Below are 14,172 nucleotides of genomic sequence, written 5' to 3'. Positions count from 1 at the left end.
GCGCAACAGCCACTTCCGGCTTCTACAGGAAGTGCGGAAGCTGAGAAGGATACCTGATATGACGGGACCTACTTTGCGGGGTTTGGAATCGCTCGTTTGCTTCCGTGGAGCTCGGGCTTTACCTCCACCACGCTGTGCACTCTTCCTGGGGTCCGACCGGCCTCGTTCCTAGGTCATTTGCCTGCTGTCGCGGAAAGCCGGCCTCTTGCTGCACAATGCCCCAGTTCGGACTCCTGCATGGGAGGGCCTGGGCTGCGCTGCTTGGCCAGATCCTGAGGCCTCCGCGTGTTGTGTGCATCGGGGCGGTCCGTTCTCATAGCCAGGTGAGCCAGCCTGAGATAGCTCCTGTCTGTCGGGGCAGGATCTCCAGGTCTGAAGGATGAACTCGCGGCCTGTACTCCAATAGCAATACAATTGGTTTTTTACTGAATGCCCACTATACTGAGCTTAGCGTTTTAGATGCCTTGTCATTTAATCCTCTTAGTACTCCTGAGAGTTTGGGGTTATTATTTCCATTTACAGTTGAGGAAACAGAAACTGCATGCTCAGATGATCTACCTATGGATATCGTAAAGGGACCATTTTAATATAGGTGCACAGATCCTTATTTGAACGTGTTGGGGTCAAAAACAAAAATTCTTAAGCAAAATATATGAATATTTCCACAGAGATAATTAACGACCATAAGTAGACAGTTCACATTAGAATTTACCTCAGAATGAGTCTCAAACACACAAACAACCCACACCATTTTCGGTTTTCAGAGATTTTTTTGATTTTGGATTGTGGACTTGAATTGCCTACCTTTGGAGGAGAGAATCCACCAAAGTATAGAACTACCACATCCTCTATATTTCTGGAAGGGCATACAGCCTGCTGGTAATAAACAAAATCACTGATTCTGTTTCATGGTAGGAAGACCCTTTTGTCTTTATAACAGATGCTCTGTGCTGTCATGAGCAACAGGGCTTGGATCTGTTAATTTTGAGTCACAGCATCGTACCAATCTGTTTTTTTAGTTCAATTGGGTAATCTATTCCTGTTCATTCTAAGACATGTTCTGTGTCCTTGGGCAGGCTCTCTTCTGTCTTCAGGTTACTTTTCCCCTGCCTCCAAGCCTAATGTTACGTTATTAAAAGTTATTTTCACTCTTTGAATAGGAACTGAGACCTGGAAAAGATATACTAATCCCTACCCCTAGACGGTGGGTGGTGGTAGTGGTGGGTTGATCTTTGTCTTCATTGTTTTTGGATACTTAAACTTTTTCAGACAAAGTTTGTATAGTAAAGACCTGACCTCATGCTTATTACATATATATTGCAGCTACAACACGGGTCTTTGAAAAGAGGTTGAGATTGGGGTAGATAAAATAGTGTTCAGGCTTCCTGTTGTTCAGGGCCAAAGCTCTTTGCAGGTTGGTGGTCCACAGGAATAATGACATCATAGGGCTGGCTAGTCTTGAGAGGAACCAGAGCTCACATTTCTTCTTTTGCCAGATTGCAGAGGCTGTGTTAACATCCCAACAGAAACCACATCAAGAGAAATCAAATTTTATTATCAAGACCCCAAAGGTAATTTGATTTGCCCCACCCTGTCCCGTTAGAGTGCCTTGGAGGGCTGCCCTCTGTTCTGCTTGTCTTTTCTTGACCCCTTTGAAAGTCCTTTTAGACTAATTAAAAGAAAAAAACATTTTCACTATTCTTGTGGTACTGGCACTAAGAGTTATCTAAACTTAAAGAGATTTCTACTCCACACCTTAGATTATTGATGTAGTTTAACTCTTTGTCTTAAATGGACTTGTTCTCACTGTGGCTACTTTTGGTTTTTAGGGCACCAGAGATCTTAGTCCCCAGCAGATGGTTGTGAGGGAGAAAATACTTAATATAATTGTTAGCTGCTTTAAACGTCATGGAGCAAAAGGGTTGGATACCCCAGCATTTGAGCTAAAAGTAAGTGGAGAAAAAGTGCCGGAACTCCATTTTTTCACCTGCCTTCAGTTTCCCAAAGGGCTTCTAGCCTGTATTCTGGAGTCCTCCTTTGAACTGTGGTACTTTCTGTTTGACTCCTGCAGGAAATGCTCACTGAGAAGTATGGAGAGGATTCTGGGCTCATCTATGATCTGAAGGATCAGGGTGGAGAGCTATTGTCTCTGCGCTATGATCTTACTGTATCCTTCTGAGTGCTGGAGCCTGATTTATCCCTTTCCAAACCCAGAGGGGTTTGTCTGACAAAAGGGACAAGAATGACTCTGGGACTTTATAGTTCTATTGGCAACAGGGTTTACTTCTAGTTTTAAACCAGAAGGCAATTCTGCCAGCAGAGCCTGGCCTGGAGCACTGTCATTTAACTTTAATGTGTATCAGAATCCCTTAGGGAAACTTATAGAAACATAGGTTTCTGGCCTCCAGCTCCAACTATTCCTACTTCTGTAGCTGGAGTGGGGTTCATCAGTCTGCATTTCTTAACAGGCACCTGGGTAATTAAAATGCAGATGGTCCTTGACCTACACTTTAAGAAATATTGACATAGAAGTTGTAGGCAAATCGAGGTTCTAAAGCTTGACTATTTTGAGATGGTAGAGAATTGATCTGAATGGGAGGGAATGGCCCAGACTTGAAGTTCCTGGGTGATTTCTATCTCTTGCTTCCCCTACCTTCTACTGAACTTGTAGTTTTGTCAGGTGGGATTCCTTCATTTGACGCTATTCAGTATACAAGGGTGGGCAAAAGTGGTTTTACAGTTATAGTACAAATAAATAATATAATAGTTAATAAATAATAATACAAGAATAAACTGTTTTGCATACTCACAACTGTAAACCTATTTTTGCCCTCCCCATATATTGACTGCCAAGTACTGCTAAGCCTTGGGGACAGTGGGAAATAAGACAGGGTGCTTGTTCTCAGCCTAGTCAACAGGATCCAGTTGATAAGGGCCCAGTCTTCCCTAATGTCTTTACGCTGGGCCTAAGCTTTGGGTGCAGTGTCCTTCCTCCTTAACCTATTTATGTGAGGTCCCTTTTGCACGTTATATGGCCATGAATAAACTGAAGAAGATGAAACGCTACCATGTTGGAAAGGTGTGGCGACGGGAGAGCCCAACCATAGTCCAAGGCCGCTACAGGGAGTTCTGCCAGTGTGTAAGTGACCTGAAGGAGGCAGCATGGCTTGACAGTTCTGAGGGCCACAACCTGAGAACTGGCTGCTCAGTGGAGACTTTTTTCCTGTCTTTTTCTTTGCTATAGGATTTTGACATTGCTGGTGATTTTGACCCTATGATTCCTGATGCAGAGTGTTTGAAGATCATCTGTGAAATCCTAAATGGATTGCAGCTTGGGGACTTTCTTATTAAGGTGAGGTCAGGGCTGAGGTCTTAGGGGAGAAGAGTGGGTTTGGCCTGATGCTGTCCTTAAACAGATGGCTCAGCCTTTAAGCCTGCAGCTCTAGGACTTTCTTAGTACACGTGTTGCATTTTATATATATATAAACAGTCATCCTGTAGAATTTCCTTTCTATCTCTTTTATGACTCAGGAGAGTAAGGACTGTCATTGTTTTGAGAGAAAGAGCATTGACAAGGCACTGGGTTACTTCCATTGAGTTCACAGGTCAATGACCGACGGATTTTGGATGGGATGTTTGCCATCTGTGGTGTTCCTGAAAGCAAGTTCCGTGCCGTCTGCTCCTCCATCGACAAACTCGACAAGGTAAGAAAGAAGACATGCTTCAGTAGACTCCATCAGAGTTTCTGCCCTGCCCTGCCTTCAAATCTATACCCTTAGAGGAAAAATAAGGAGATGGTGGCTGGAAGTGAGGGAGGTAGGGAGATATTCTGAAGCAAGATCTGAGATTTGCTATGCAGTGGGGATTGTGGCTGGATTTCCTAAGCTGCCTATGACTTTGGTGCCTTTACTGAGTTTAGTTTTAGCTACTCATGACATACATACTGAATGAAAGTAAGATATCTTTTTCTGAGTAGAGAAAGAAGGATTGTAGGGTAGGGCTAATGTTTGAATAATTGTGCAGATATCTTGGAAAGATGTGAGACATGAGATGGTGGCAAAGAAAGGCCTGGCTCCTGAAGTGGCTGACCGAATTGGGGACTATGTCCAATGTCATGGTAAGAACCAGAGTTTTAAAGCTATATGACAGAACCAGAATAAGGGTAATATGTGTACAACTTCTACCTCTGAAGCTGTTCCTTTCTGTAGCTGTGCAAAAAGAGAGAAACATCCATCAGCTGCCTCCTGCACCCCTCCTACTAGGGACTGAACCTGCAACCCAGGCATGTGCCCTTACCAGAAATTGAACCTGTGACTTCTTGGTTCATGGGGTAAAGCTCGACCACTGAGCCACACCAGCTGGGCTTTTTTTCTTTTCTTTCTTTTAAGAAAATGAGGACTACCTGGAACACACTAAAGTTAAATTTGGATGAAACACATCTGGGTGAATAGCACAGGCTTTATTTCTCCCCACATGTCTCCCAGGTGGGCTGTCCTTGGTAGAGCAAATGTTCCAGGATCCCAGACTGTCTCAGAGCAAGCAGGCCCTAGAGGGCCTGAGGGACCTGAAGCTGCTCTTTGAATATCTGACTGTATTTGGAATTGCAGAGAAGGTAAGCTGAGTTGAATATGGACCTCCTGCTGAGCTCTGGGCTTCTCAGGGTCTTGAGTCTTGTCTGGGACTGACTGTAGCCTTGTTCACACAGATCTCCTTTGATTTAAGCCTGGCTCGGGGTCTGGACTACTATACAGGAGTGATCTATGAGGCAGTGCTGCTACAGACCCCAACTCAGGCTAAGGAAGAGCCTCTGAATGTGGGCAGTGTGGCTGCTGGTGGGCGCTACGATGGGCTAGTGGGCATGTTTAACGCCAAGGGCCATAAGGTGCCGTGTGTGGGGCTAAGCATTGGAGTAGAGCGAATCTTCTCCATCATGGAGCAGAGGATGAAGGTAGGTCCTAGGTAGGGATGGAGTGGGACTGGAGGCCTAAAAACTCTCATGTTTCTGGAGGTGTGGTTGGACTGTTTTTCTTTTCTTTTTTTTCTTTTTAATCCTCACCCAAGGATATTTTTTCCATTGCTTTTTGAGACAAAGTGGAAGGGAGGCAGGGAGGGGAAGGAGGAAAGAGAGAAACATTGATGTGAGAGACACATGTCAATTGGTTGCCTTCCTCATGCACCCCTACCAGGATTAGGGATCAAATCTGCAACGCAGATATGTGCCCTTGGCTGGGAATCAAACCCTCAACACTTGAGTTCGTGGGCTAACACTCTAACCACTGAGCCACACTGTTCATGGCTAGACTGTTTCTTAGGATTCTTTTTGTCCTGTTTTTTTGGAGTTAACTGGTGCAAAGGAAGTTTTTATTTTACTTCTTTCTCTTTTATCAGACTTTTGGTGAGAAGATACGGACCACAGAGACCCAAGTGTTTGTGGCCACTCCACAGAAGAATTTTCTCCAAGAACGGATGAAGCTAATTGCAGAGCTTTGGGATGCTGGGATCAAGGTATGGTGGAGCTAATATTCGTGCAATGTAGGTATATGTGGAGTTTAGGCACCAGGCCCATTTCTACTTTATGCCTAGGGTGGAACTCAAGATCTTTCAACTCTTCACTAGAGTGTCTTCTTTGGGTAGGAGGGCTAGCTACTTGTTTCTTTGGAAATGCTCACTTCTGGGGCTGGAGTGGTGTAGTCACTTCTAAATCCCCTACTCTACCTTTATCTTTTTCAGGCAGAGCTGCTATATAAGAAAAACCCTAAATTACTAACGCAACTACACTACTGTGAGAACATGGGCATTCCACTGGCAGTCATTATTGGTGAGCAAGAACTGAAGGAAGGTGTCATCAAGCTCCGTTCAGTGGCCAGCAGGGAGGAGGTGAGTGGGGCAAAAATAGAAGGGACCAAGTGTTTCTACCTTTTTTTAATTTAAATTATGTTTTTATTGATTTCAGAGAGAGTAAGGGAGAGGGGGAGAGAGAGAGAGAGAAACATCAACGATGAGAAAGTCATTTATTGGCTGCCTCCTGCACAACCCCACTGGGGCTCCAGCCTGCAACTGGGGCATGTGCCCTGACTGGGAATTTAATCGAGATCTCCTGGATCATAGGTCGATACTCAACCACTGAGCCATTGCTGAACTGTCGTTTCTACCTTTTTAAGATTCTTTAAGAAATATGTTTCTGGCTGAGGAAATATCTCTAGAATTAATAGTGATAAAGATGAATGAAGACCCACCCTAGGCAACCATTGTAGTCAATGATACTGGCTGGGTGGGCAGAAAAAGGACATGAAATTTCAATGGGTATTTTGAGACTAATTAACAAAATAGACAGATTAGGCCTTTGAATTCCTTTAGTCTTGAAGACGTACATTCTTCAGGTCAGCTTGTAGCCCACACTACTCCCTACTGGTTGCATAAGTAGTGGGAGCGATACAGAATAAAATGAATCTGGAAAAGCAATGGCTAAGTAGCTAGTATCACTTTCTAGTTGGTCACATGAGGGTTCTCTTATGTTTCAGGTGGCCATTAAACGGGAAAATCTTGTGGCTGAAATTCAGAAGCGACTGTTCGAGTCTTGATCCTTTTCTTATTGTCATCTGCTGCTCTTTGTAGAAAATGTTTCATCTAGGACTGAGTTCCTGATGGGCTTCACAACTGCTGGCCAGGATGGGTGACAAGTGCTTCTGTCTCCTCCATCCTTCCTGGGTAAAGAACTGTAGAAAGCCCTGAGGACTCCTGGGCTATTCTGAGCAGCTGTTCTGCATGGGTGCAGATGGCTGGTATGTGAAAGAGACATGCTATAACTGCAGAGACTGATGACAGATTTCATGTGCCATTGAATGCTGCCAAGAGGTGCTAAAATGCTTGCCATGAGCAAGGCTCTGGGAAAGTCACTTCAGGCTGAGAGGATTCTGAACTATTGAGATCAGAAGTTAGATACTTAGCCTTCCACTGTGGCTTCTGAATCAAATTCTGGGGAATTTGTCCACAACCTGCTGTTGGCCTGTCCAAGTTTTGGGGAGACAACAAGGCGCGGCAGTGGCTGCTATCTGCTTTGTTTGAGGACAGAGATGCTATCTCAAGGGCATAGCAGTGCCCATATTGATGTGGAATGTCTCTAGCCCACCCACTGTTAATAGCAGGGTAAGGCTGTTTAATAATCTTGAATTTTGAACTTAATAGGTGACCTGACCAAGATTGATCTTTTGAGATTTTGGAGACCATTTTCTGTGCCAGAATCTCTGCTCTATTTCATGTCCTGCCATGGAGATTGCTGTTCTAGAAGTGGTTGGATAATATATTAAATAAAATATTTAATGTAGTAGTTTGGGTAGTTTGTTATCAAGGGATTGTTTTGCATAGGCCATAGAAAATGCTCGAGTATACACTGGAGAATTCTAATCTTGAGCAAGGAGGAGTAACCTCCCTGGGGTGATGCTCTGTATTCAGTGAAGGAAGCAGCCATAGTTTTCCCTGCAGAGTTTCCTCCACCCTAACCCCAACTTGGAGATACACTCATGTCACTAAATCAACATATAGTGAGCCATCTGCCAGAGTTCACTCTAGAGTGTTGCTGATAACTGGCCTTCCCTAGTGAGTTAACCATAGAGTGATAGCGTTGCTTCAAGATAAAGAGACGAAAGTGCAAAAAGCGTCTCCAGTATGGGTTGGGAAGGCTGCAGCCTTTGCAAACACTTCGGTGTTGAAAATGTGGGGGCATATCTTTATTGCATTCTGGTAAATGGGGCACCTGAAGCCTTAATAACAGCGCTCAGCCTTAAATAAGGTTTAGGAACTCTCGGCAATATACGCAAAATTAATTAGACTAGAGGGCACTGTTCCTCGTTTGTAAAATAGATGAGTTTAACAGCTCTTCCATGGTTATTTCCGAAGGCTGGGGCAATAAATGTTTGCAGGCGCCCTTACTTCCGTGTTGCTTCATACTCTCCCTGCGCATGCGCCAGTTTCTTGGAGCAGAGGCGGGTCTGACTAGTCTGTTTTTGTAGCCCTCCAGTCTTTAGCTCGCTTAGAACACGAGACTCACAGCTTATTGGAGGATAACCTTGCTTTACGGCTTAAGGTTGCTTTTTACGACATTTTCCGGCTTCCCATTCACTTCGCGGTGAAGATGGCGTCGGGCAGTGGGGTAGGTGTTATGTGTGTAGGAAGAGGCTTGAAGCGGGTGGAGGGTAGGGGGTGGTTTCTCCGCGCGGAATATCCTACACCGGACTGGCTTCCCGATACCTCCTTGCGGTTCTGGGGCCCCATAACGCTCTGGCGCAGGGTCGGTAGAATCGCGGAGGTTTCCCGGGTTGGGGGTCCTGAGGCCACTTCATTCTCCTGGTGCGGTCCGGGGAGGCTTCGCTCTCGACAGGTCCCGGGGCCGCCTTGCCGGGGATGATGCGGTTTCTTCAGGCGTTGGCCACGACTAGCGACGACTCCTGAGCGCTTCTTATCTCCACAGACAAAAAACTTGGACTTTCGCCGCAAGTGGGACAAAGATGAATATGAGAAGCTTGCTGAGAAGAGGCTCACGGAGGAGAGAGAAAAGAAGGATGGTGGGTGCCTGCTCCATCAAGGGCTAAGGGTATCGTAGAGGCGTTTCAGTGCTTGGAGAGGCGGTGGGGAGTCGAAATGCATTTTCCTCTTAAAAGCTGTGTAACCTGTGGCAGAGCGCAGCCTTCCTGGTCCTCGATTTTTTTTTTTTTTTTTAATGTATAAAAGCAAGGAGATGGACTGAAGTGATTTTGAGGTGTATTCCAGCTCTGTTGTGCTGTGCTTCCTTGCCCTCCCTTTGCTTGGCTCGTTTTAGTACTTTCCTGAAAAGAGTGGGATCCTTAGTAGTGACAGAGAAGTCAAGAGGAGTATTTTGCTGCTGCGCATTACTGTTATTGAAGAATCTCGGTCTTGAAATTACTTAATGGGGAGAAAAACATTGCTGGGCCAACCTTCTCCTGTAGTCTGAGATGAGTAAGGATACTGGACAGGGAAGGTTTGATTGTTTCTTGCTAGTGTTTAGTAGTGCTGTTTTCTGTGCCTTGTACAATGTCAGGGAGTTGGTGCACCTCTCCAAGATAGATATTGCACTATACAAAAAGAAATACTGGATTTTTCTCATTTGTTTTCAAACTTATACATTCTTCTTTCACTTTACTTCCATGCCACTTTGCACACAAGAGCCCTTTTGGTTTTCATGTAAGTTATATAATAATCGTGTTTGGCATGTAACAGGTAATTCCTAAGTGTTAGTCCCCTTTTTAAAAACTTCCCCAGGTCTCAGAAGATTCCATTCTGTGTTATGTTTGGAATATCTGAAAACATTATTGAGTGTCCTTGCTCTTTTTTTAAAAGGTTGCTTTTTGTAAAAATTCAGAACTTCTCCCTTCAATTCACTTTATCAATGAGTAGAAAACATTGCTTTTAGACTTGTTGGCTTTAAAGTGGAGAAACGCTCTAGTGAGTTAAGGATTGCTTATAATTTTTCCTGTTCAGATTATCTGCTGCTAGAAGTACCTGTTGTGTCCTTTGCTTCAGGTTTCAAAAAAGAAATGAGAGTAAACCTCTGGATTTGGGGTTTCATTCATATCTTTTCCTTTCTGGTTAAGGAACTGCAATATTGAAGAGACTTCCTTCCCCATTATATTTCAGGAAAACCAGTGCAGCCAGTCAAGCGGGAGCTTCTCCGGCATAGGGACTACAAAGTGGACCTGGAATCCAAGCTTGGGAAGACAATTGTCATTACCAAGACCACACCACAGTCTGAGATGGGAGGGTGAGTGGCTTTTCATCTTTCACTGTAGCCAGGAGTAGGTCTAATAGACTGTGTGGGTTTTAGGAAGTGTTGAGGAGGGTTCCTGGCTTCAAGGTAACAACATTGTTGCCTGTAATTCCATCCTTAGATTTATTTTGCCTTGCCTCCCAATGTCTCAGGTTAACATTATAATATTTCTAGGGGAGGGTTCACTCTGTAGGCTTCTTCATATTAGCACTGTAAGTTTTACTTAATATCTTAAAAGGGTTAATTTGTTCTCCTGCCAGAAGGAAAGGACTACTGAGGAGAAATTAGGTGGAGCTTGAATGGGATCCTAGGAGCTATTGATGATGAATAAGGCAGTTGAGGTTCCAGACTGGCTGTAAAGGCAGTTAGTTATGGATTGCTTAGTTGTGCACTTCCTTCCTAGACCAAGACTATAACCTATAGGGAGAGGAGTCCCACAAGAACTCTTCATTGTTCTGCCCGTTCTTTTGTAGTTAGGTTTTCCAGCAGGAGGGCAACACAGAGAGCAGAGTGACAGTTCTCTGACAGTTCTGTTGTCATTCCCCTCTCTAGAAGTAATCTATTGTTATGTAAATTAACAAATTAAACCAAAACTTAGCAGCATAAAACAACAAATAGCTTATAATTTCTGTGGGTAAGGAATCTGAGAAAGGCTTACCTAGGTGGTTCTGACTCAGGGTCTCTCGCAAAGGTGCAGTCAAGGTGGCTGCTGGGTCTGTGTTCATCTGAGATATAAGTGGAGCTGGAGGATCTGCTTCCAGCCTCTGCCACATGGCTATGGCTTGGCAGCCTCAGTTCTCTGTTCCATGGGCCTCTCCATAGTCCTTAGAACAAAGCAAATGGTTTCCCCAGAGTGAGTGATCCACATTGGACAGACTGAGACAGAAGCCATATTTTAAAAAATTTTTTATAACCTAATCTTGGAAGTGAAATAGCATCACTTTTTAGAGAGAGAGGAAAGGAGAGGGGAAGAGAGAGAAAAACATCGATGTTGGAGAGAAACATGGATCATTTGCCTCCCATACTCTGATAGGATAGAACCCGCAACCTGGGTATATACCATGACTGAGTTTTGAACTGATGACTTTTCTATGCATGGGAGACACTCAACCAACTGAGCCACACCAGCCAGGGCAGCATCACTTTCGACATATTGTTGATTACACAGACTAGCCCTGGTACAAATTGGGAGGGGACTACACACAGTAGAAATATTAGAGGGTGGGGATCATTGTGGGCCGTCTGGGATGTTAGTTGCCACAATTTTCCAAGAGTTAAGGCTTTATGGAAATGAGAAGTACCTCCTTCTAAAAAGACTTTTTACCTAAAAATAGGAGTTTCTTGGTTGAAAACAGTACAATCTTTACAACCAGATTTGACTCAAGTGCTATTTCTTTCTGTTTGCTAGATATTATTGCAATGTCTGTGACTGTGTTGTGAAGGACTCCATCAACTTCCTGGATCACATTAATGGAAAGAAACGTAAGGCTTGGAGGTAGTTTGTGACGGGGGCTGGGATCAGGCTTTGGAGTGGGGGGTGGAGGTAAGGGTGGTTTTTTTGGGGGCCCTTTCTTTAATGCCTGGGGAATTCTTCAGTTGTTTCAGCACAAGCCTTTTGGGGTGGGGGGAGGCAGAGAGATAAAAAACATAGATGAGAGAGAAACGTCGATTGGTTGCCTCCTGCACGCCTTCCACTGGGGATCAAGCCCATAACCTAGGCATGTGCCCCAGCCGGGAATCGAACTGTTCACCTCTTGGTTCATGGGTTGATCCTCAACCACTTAGCCACACTGGCTGGGCGCACAAGCCATCCTTTACTTCATTATCTAATGTTTCTAGAGGCTATGAAGTGAGACACTGTTTTAGGTGCTCAACAAGCCCAAACCATGGTCTCCTGGGCTAAGCTATCCCCACTGACATGCATCTCCTCAGTAAGGGAAGTTTAAAGCCATTTGTATCCCATTAATCTGGGGCTGCTGGTTCTGAGAAAAAGTAAAGCCAAGGGAAATTTTTTAAAATCTATAATTATTTTTGCTATATGTTTTATAAGAAGGTGTTTAAAAGGAAAATGTCAGCAGGAATCATTTGAGATCTTGATTCCTGGCATATGTTGTCAGTTCGGCCTAAAGAAACTCTTTGAAAATTTCTCAAAAAAAAAAAAGTCAGGAAAAGACTTTGAAGGTGCTGAGGATATTTTGATGACCGTAACTTCATTGTTGACCCCACCCAGATCAGCGAAACCTGGGCATGTCTATGCGTGTGGAACGTTCTACCTTGGATCAGGTGAAGAAACGTTTTGAAGTCAATAAGAAGAAGATGGAAGAAAAGCAGAAGGATTATGATTTTGAGGAAAGGATGAAGGAGCTCAGAGAAGAAGTAAGGCTCTCCCGTCCTCCCCTCTTCCTTCCCTCAGCCTGGAATTTTATGTTAGGGAGCACAGGGAGGCTAACTTTCACTTTTTTAAAAATCAGGAACTGGTATTTATTATCAAATCTTTTTTTAATTGATTCTAGAGAGAGAGGAGGAAGGGAAAGGGAGGGGGAGAGAGAGAAACATCAGTGTGAGAGAAATATCGATCCGTTGCCTCCTGACCCAGTATGTGCCTTGCCCGGGGAATCAAACCAAGACCTTTTGGTGTACGGAACAATACTCCAACCATCTGAGTCACCTGGCCAGGGAGAGGCTGACTTTCTCATTCCACTGCTGCTCCCAGAGTACAGTTCTGTCTTCTGAATTTCTGTATATTAGGGGAAACATTTATTGCCCTTGTTTGGGACTCTCTTGAGTTGAAGGAAATGGCTCTAAACCTTTCTTTTTTTCCTGGATTCCCTGAGCCAAATTTTTTACTACAGGGGCGATTAAAAATGTACCCAGTCCCCAAGAGGCTAGTGGACTAGGCTGGCTGGATCAGAAATCTGTTTTCTCCACTTACTGGCTGTGAATCTTGGGCAAGTTATATAAACTGTCTGTACCTGAGTTTCCTCATATTAGAGATCTTAGTATATAATATACTTAAAGCACTTAGACCAGTTCCTGGCATGTGCTACATTCCCCAGAATGTTGGTTGCTATTAATTGGTTTTGCTCCTACAACCTTGTTAAGAACTAGAAATGAACTGGAATGTAGGATTGAGACGTGCTCTCCACGGGCTAAAACTTCTCTTTCTTGTTCTTTATACTCCTTACTGTGACTTTTCCTTTGCTTTTGAAATTTTACTTGTCTTTAACTATTTTCTCCTAAAAATAGAAGGAATCTTGAAGCTTATCTGTCTCTTTCAACAATGTTTGGCTCAGGAGTCTGAACTGATTCTGAGTGATTTCCCCCCCAGGAGGAAAAGGCCAAAGCCTACAAGAAGGAGAAACAGAAGGAGAAGAAAAGGAGGGCTGAGGAGGACTTGACATTTGAGGAGGATGATGAGATGGCAGCTGTGATGGGCTTCTCTGGCTTTGGTTCCACCAAGAAGAGTTACTGAGGCCTTGTGTGCTTGGCCCTTTGCTGGGCTTAACTTTGAGTGGGGGGGTGTCATTTTTTGAGGGGAGTACTTGGGAAAGTTCTTCAGAGTGGCAGTGGGGATGGCTGGGGAGGGCTGGTGTTTGTGATTTCCTTCTACCTGGAGAGAGAGAGCACAGGACGCAGAGGGAATGCTGTGGCATGTTCCTTCAGCCTCAGTATATCGCTCGAGTCACAGGACCTCTGCCCATCTGAGTTCCCAATAAAGATAAACCTCTTCTGAGGCTACTTTCCCAAAACTTTCCCTGCATCTTTCCCTCTTCATCTATCCAGTCTTCTCTGAGCATCCTACATTTATTCTGTGTTCTGCCTTTAATTTTGACTCTTGCTTGGCCTGCAGCGGAAAGGTTCTCTGGGTCCTGTTTCCAGTTGATACCATATTCTTGACCAGCCACCTCCCCCACTTCCCTCATTCCCCACTGTGGTCCTCTGGCCACCTGTGCATGCATGTGTACTTCTGCCCGGGTCAGTAGTATGTGTGGGTGTGTGTGCATGAAATCTGTCACATAGAGGGAGCCTGAACTAAAACCTCAGAGCATTACCGCCTTGAGGCCTGATGTTCTTGGTTTCCTCAGTGCATGTAACAGGAAACTAAATGGGATGAGTGCTTGGTGTGGTTTTTGTCTGCTGAGTTTTTTAACCTTTGTTTTTCATATGTAGACTGTTCAGCTATTCCTGTTTGTTTTATTTGATTGAGGATTACTCTGTTTTTGTCTTCCTTGTGAGCAGGCTCTTGGAAGAACCTGTTTGATGCAAAAAAGATAATGGGGGAAAAATACCCTCATATGGGAGCCCTTGGGTCTCAGAGGCTGTTCAACATGTATAATAAATGGCATTGATGGGCCTATTTCACATTTGGTGGGAACACTCCATATTTTTCC

The 14,172-nt window shown here is 44.3% G+C and overlaps 2 protein-coding genes across 3 annotated transcripts; both read left to right on the top strand.

Annotated features, from left to right (window-relative positions):
- Positions 1 to 43: 43 nt before the first annotated feature.
- On the top strand, positions 44 to 7,327 carry HARS2 (histidyl-tRNA synthetase 2, mitochondrial). Its single transcript, XM_016214139.2, has 13 exons — positions 44 to 323; positions 1,497 to 1,571; positions 1,830 to 1,949; positions 2,072 to 2,167; positions 3,014 to 3,139; positions 3,245 to 3,352; positions 3,606 to 3,704; positions 4,024 to 4,117; positions 4,485 to 4,612; positions 4,706 to 4,948; positions 5,389 to 5,505; positions 5,731 to 5,877; positions 6,522 to 7,327. Exons 1-13 carry the CDS (start codon positions 216 to 218, stop codon positions 6,579 to 6,581), a joined length of 1,521 nt encoding a protein of 506 aa, XP_016069625.2. The 5' UTR covers positions 44 to 215; the 3' UTR covers positions 6,582 to 7,327.
- Positions 7,328 to 7,710: 383 nt separating this feature from the next.
- Positions 7,711 to 14,163, top strand: ZMAT2 (zinc finger matrin-type 2). Of its 2 annotated transcripts, none has more exons than XM_016214141.2 (6): positions 7,711 to 8,149; positions 8,468 to 8,561; positions 9,652 to 9,775; positions 11,190 to 11,263; positions 12,012 to 12,157; positions 13,110 to 14,163. In XM_016214141.2, exons 1-6 carry the CDS (start codon positions 8,132 to 8,134, stop codon positions 13,251 to 13,253), a joined length of 600 nt encoding a protein of 199 aa, XP_016069627.1. In that variant the 5' UTR covers positions 7,711 to 8,131; the 3' UTR covers positions 13,254 to 14,163. The 2 variants fall into 2 exon arrangements, with proteins under 2 accessions (XP_016069627.1, XP_087672453.1); XM_087816327.1 differs by lacking the exon at positions 7,711 to 8,149 and adding an exon at positions 8,227 to 8,287.
- The last annotated feature ends 9 nt before the right edge of the window (positions 14,164 to 14,172 follow it).

This window comes from Miniopterus natalensis, chromosome 4 (assembly GCF_054644295.1).
Source record: "Miniopterus natalensis isolate mMinNat1 chromosome 4, mMinNat1.hap1, whole genome shotgun sequence".
Taxonomy (NCBI): domain Eukaryota; kingdom Metazoa; phylum Chordata; class Mammalia; order Chiroptera; family Miniopteridae; genus Miniopterus; species Miniopterus natalensis.
This window is presented reverse-complemented; position numbering and strand designations above follow the sequence as displayed.

Bases quoted from the DNA above. Each gene is read 5' to 3' on its own strand.
- ZMAT2 (XM_016214141.2), top strand. The intron at 8,562-9,651 runs GTGGGTGCCTGC...ATTATATTTCAG, and splicing joins GGAGAGAGAAAAGAAGGATG to GAAAACCAGTGCAGCCAGTC. The intron at 9,776-11,189 runs GTGAGTGGCTTT...TCTGTTTGCTAG, and splicing joins CCACAGTCTGAGATGGGAGG to ATATTATTGCAATGTCTGTG.
- HARS2 (XM_016214139.2), top strand. From the start codon at position 216: ATGCCCCAGTTCGGACTCCTGCATGGGAGGGCCTGGGCTGCGCTGCTT. The intron at 3,353-3,605 runs GTGAGGTCAGGG...TTGAGTTCACAG, and splicing joins TTGGGGACTTTCTTATTAAG to GTCAATGACCGACGGATTTT. The intron at 5,506-5,730 runs GTATGGTGGAGC...TATCTTTTTCAG, and splicing joins TTTGGGATGCTGGGATCAAG to GCAGAGCTGCTATATAAGAA.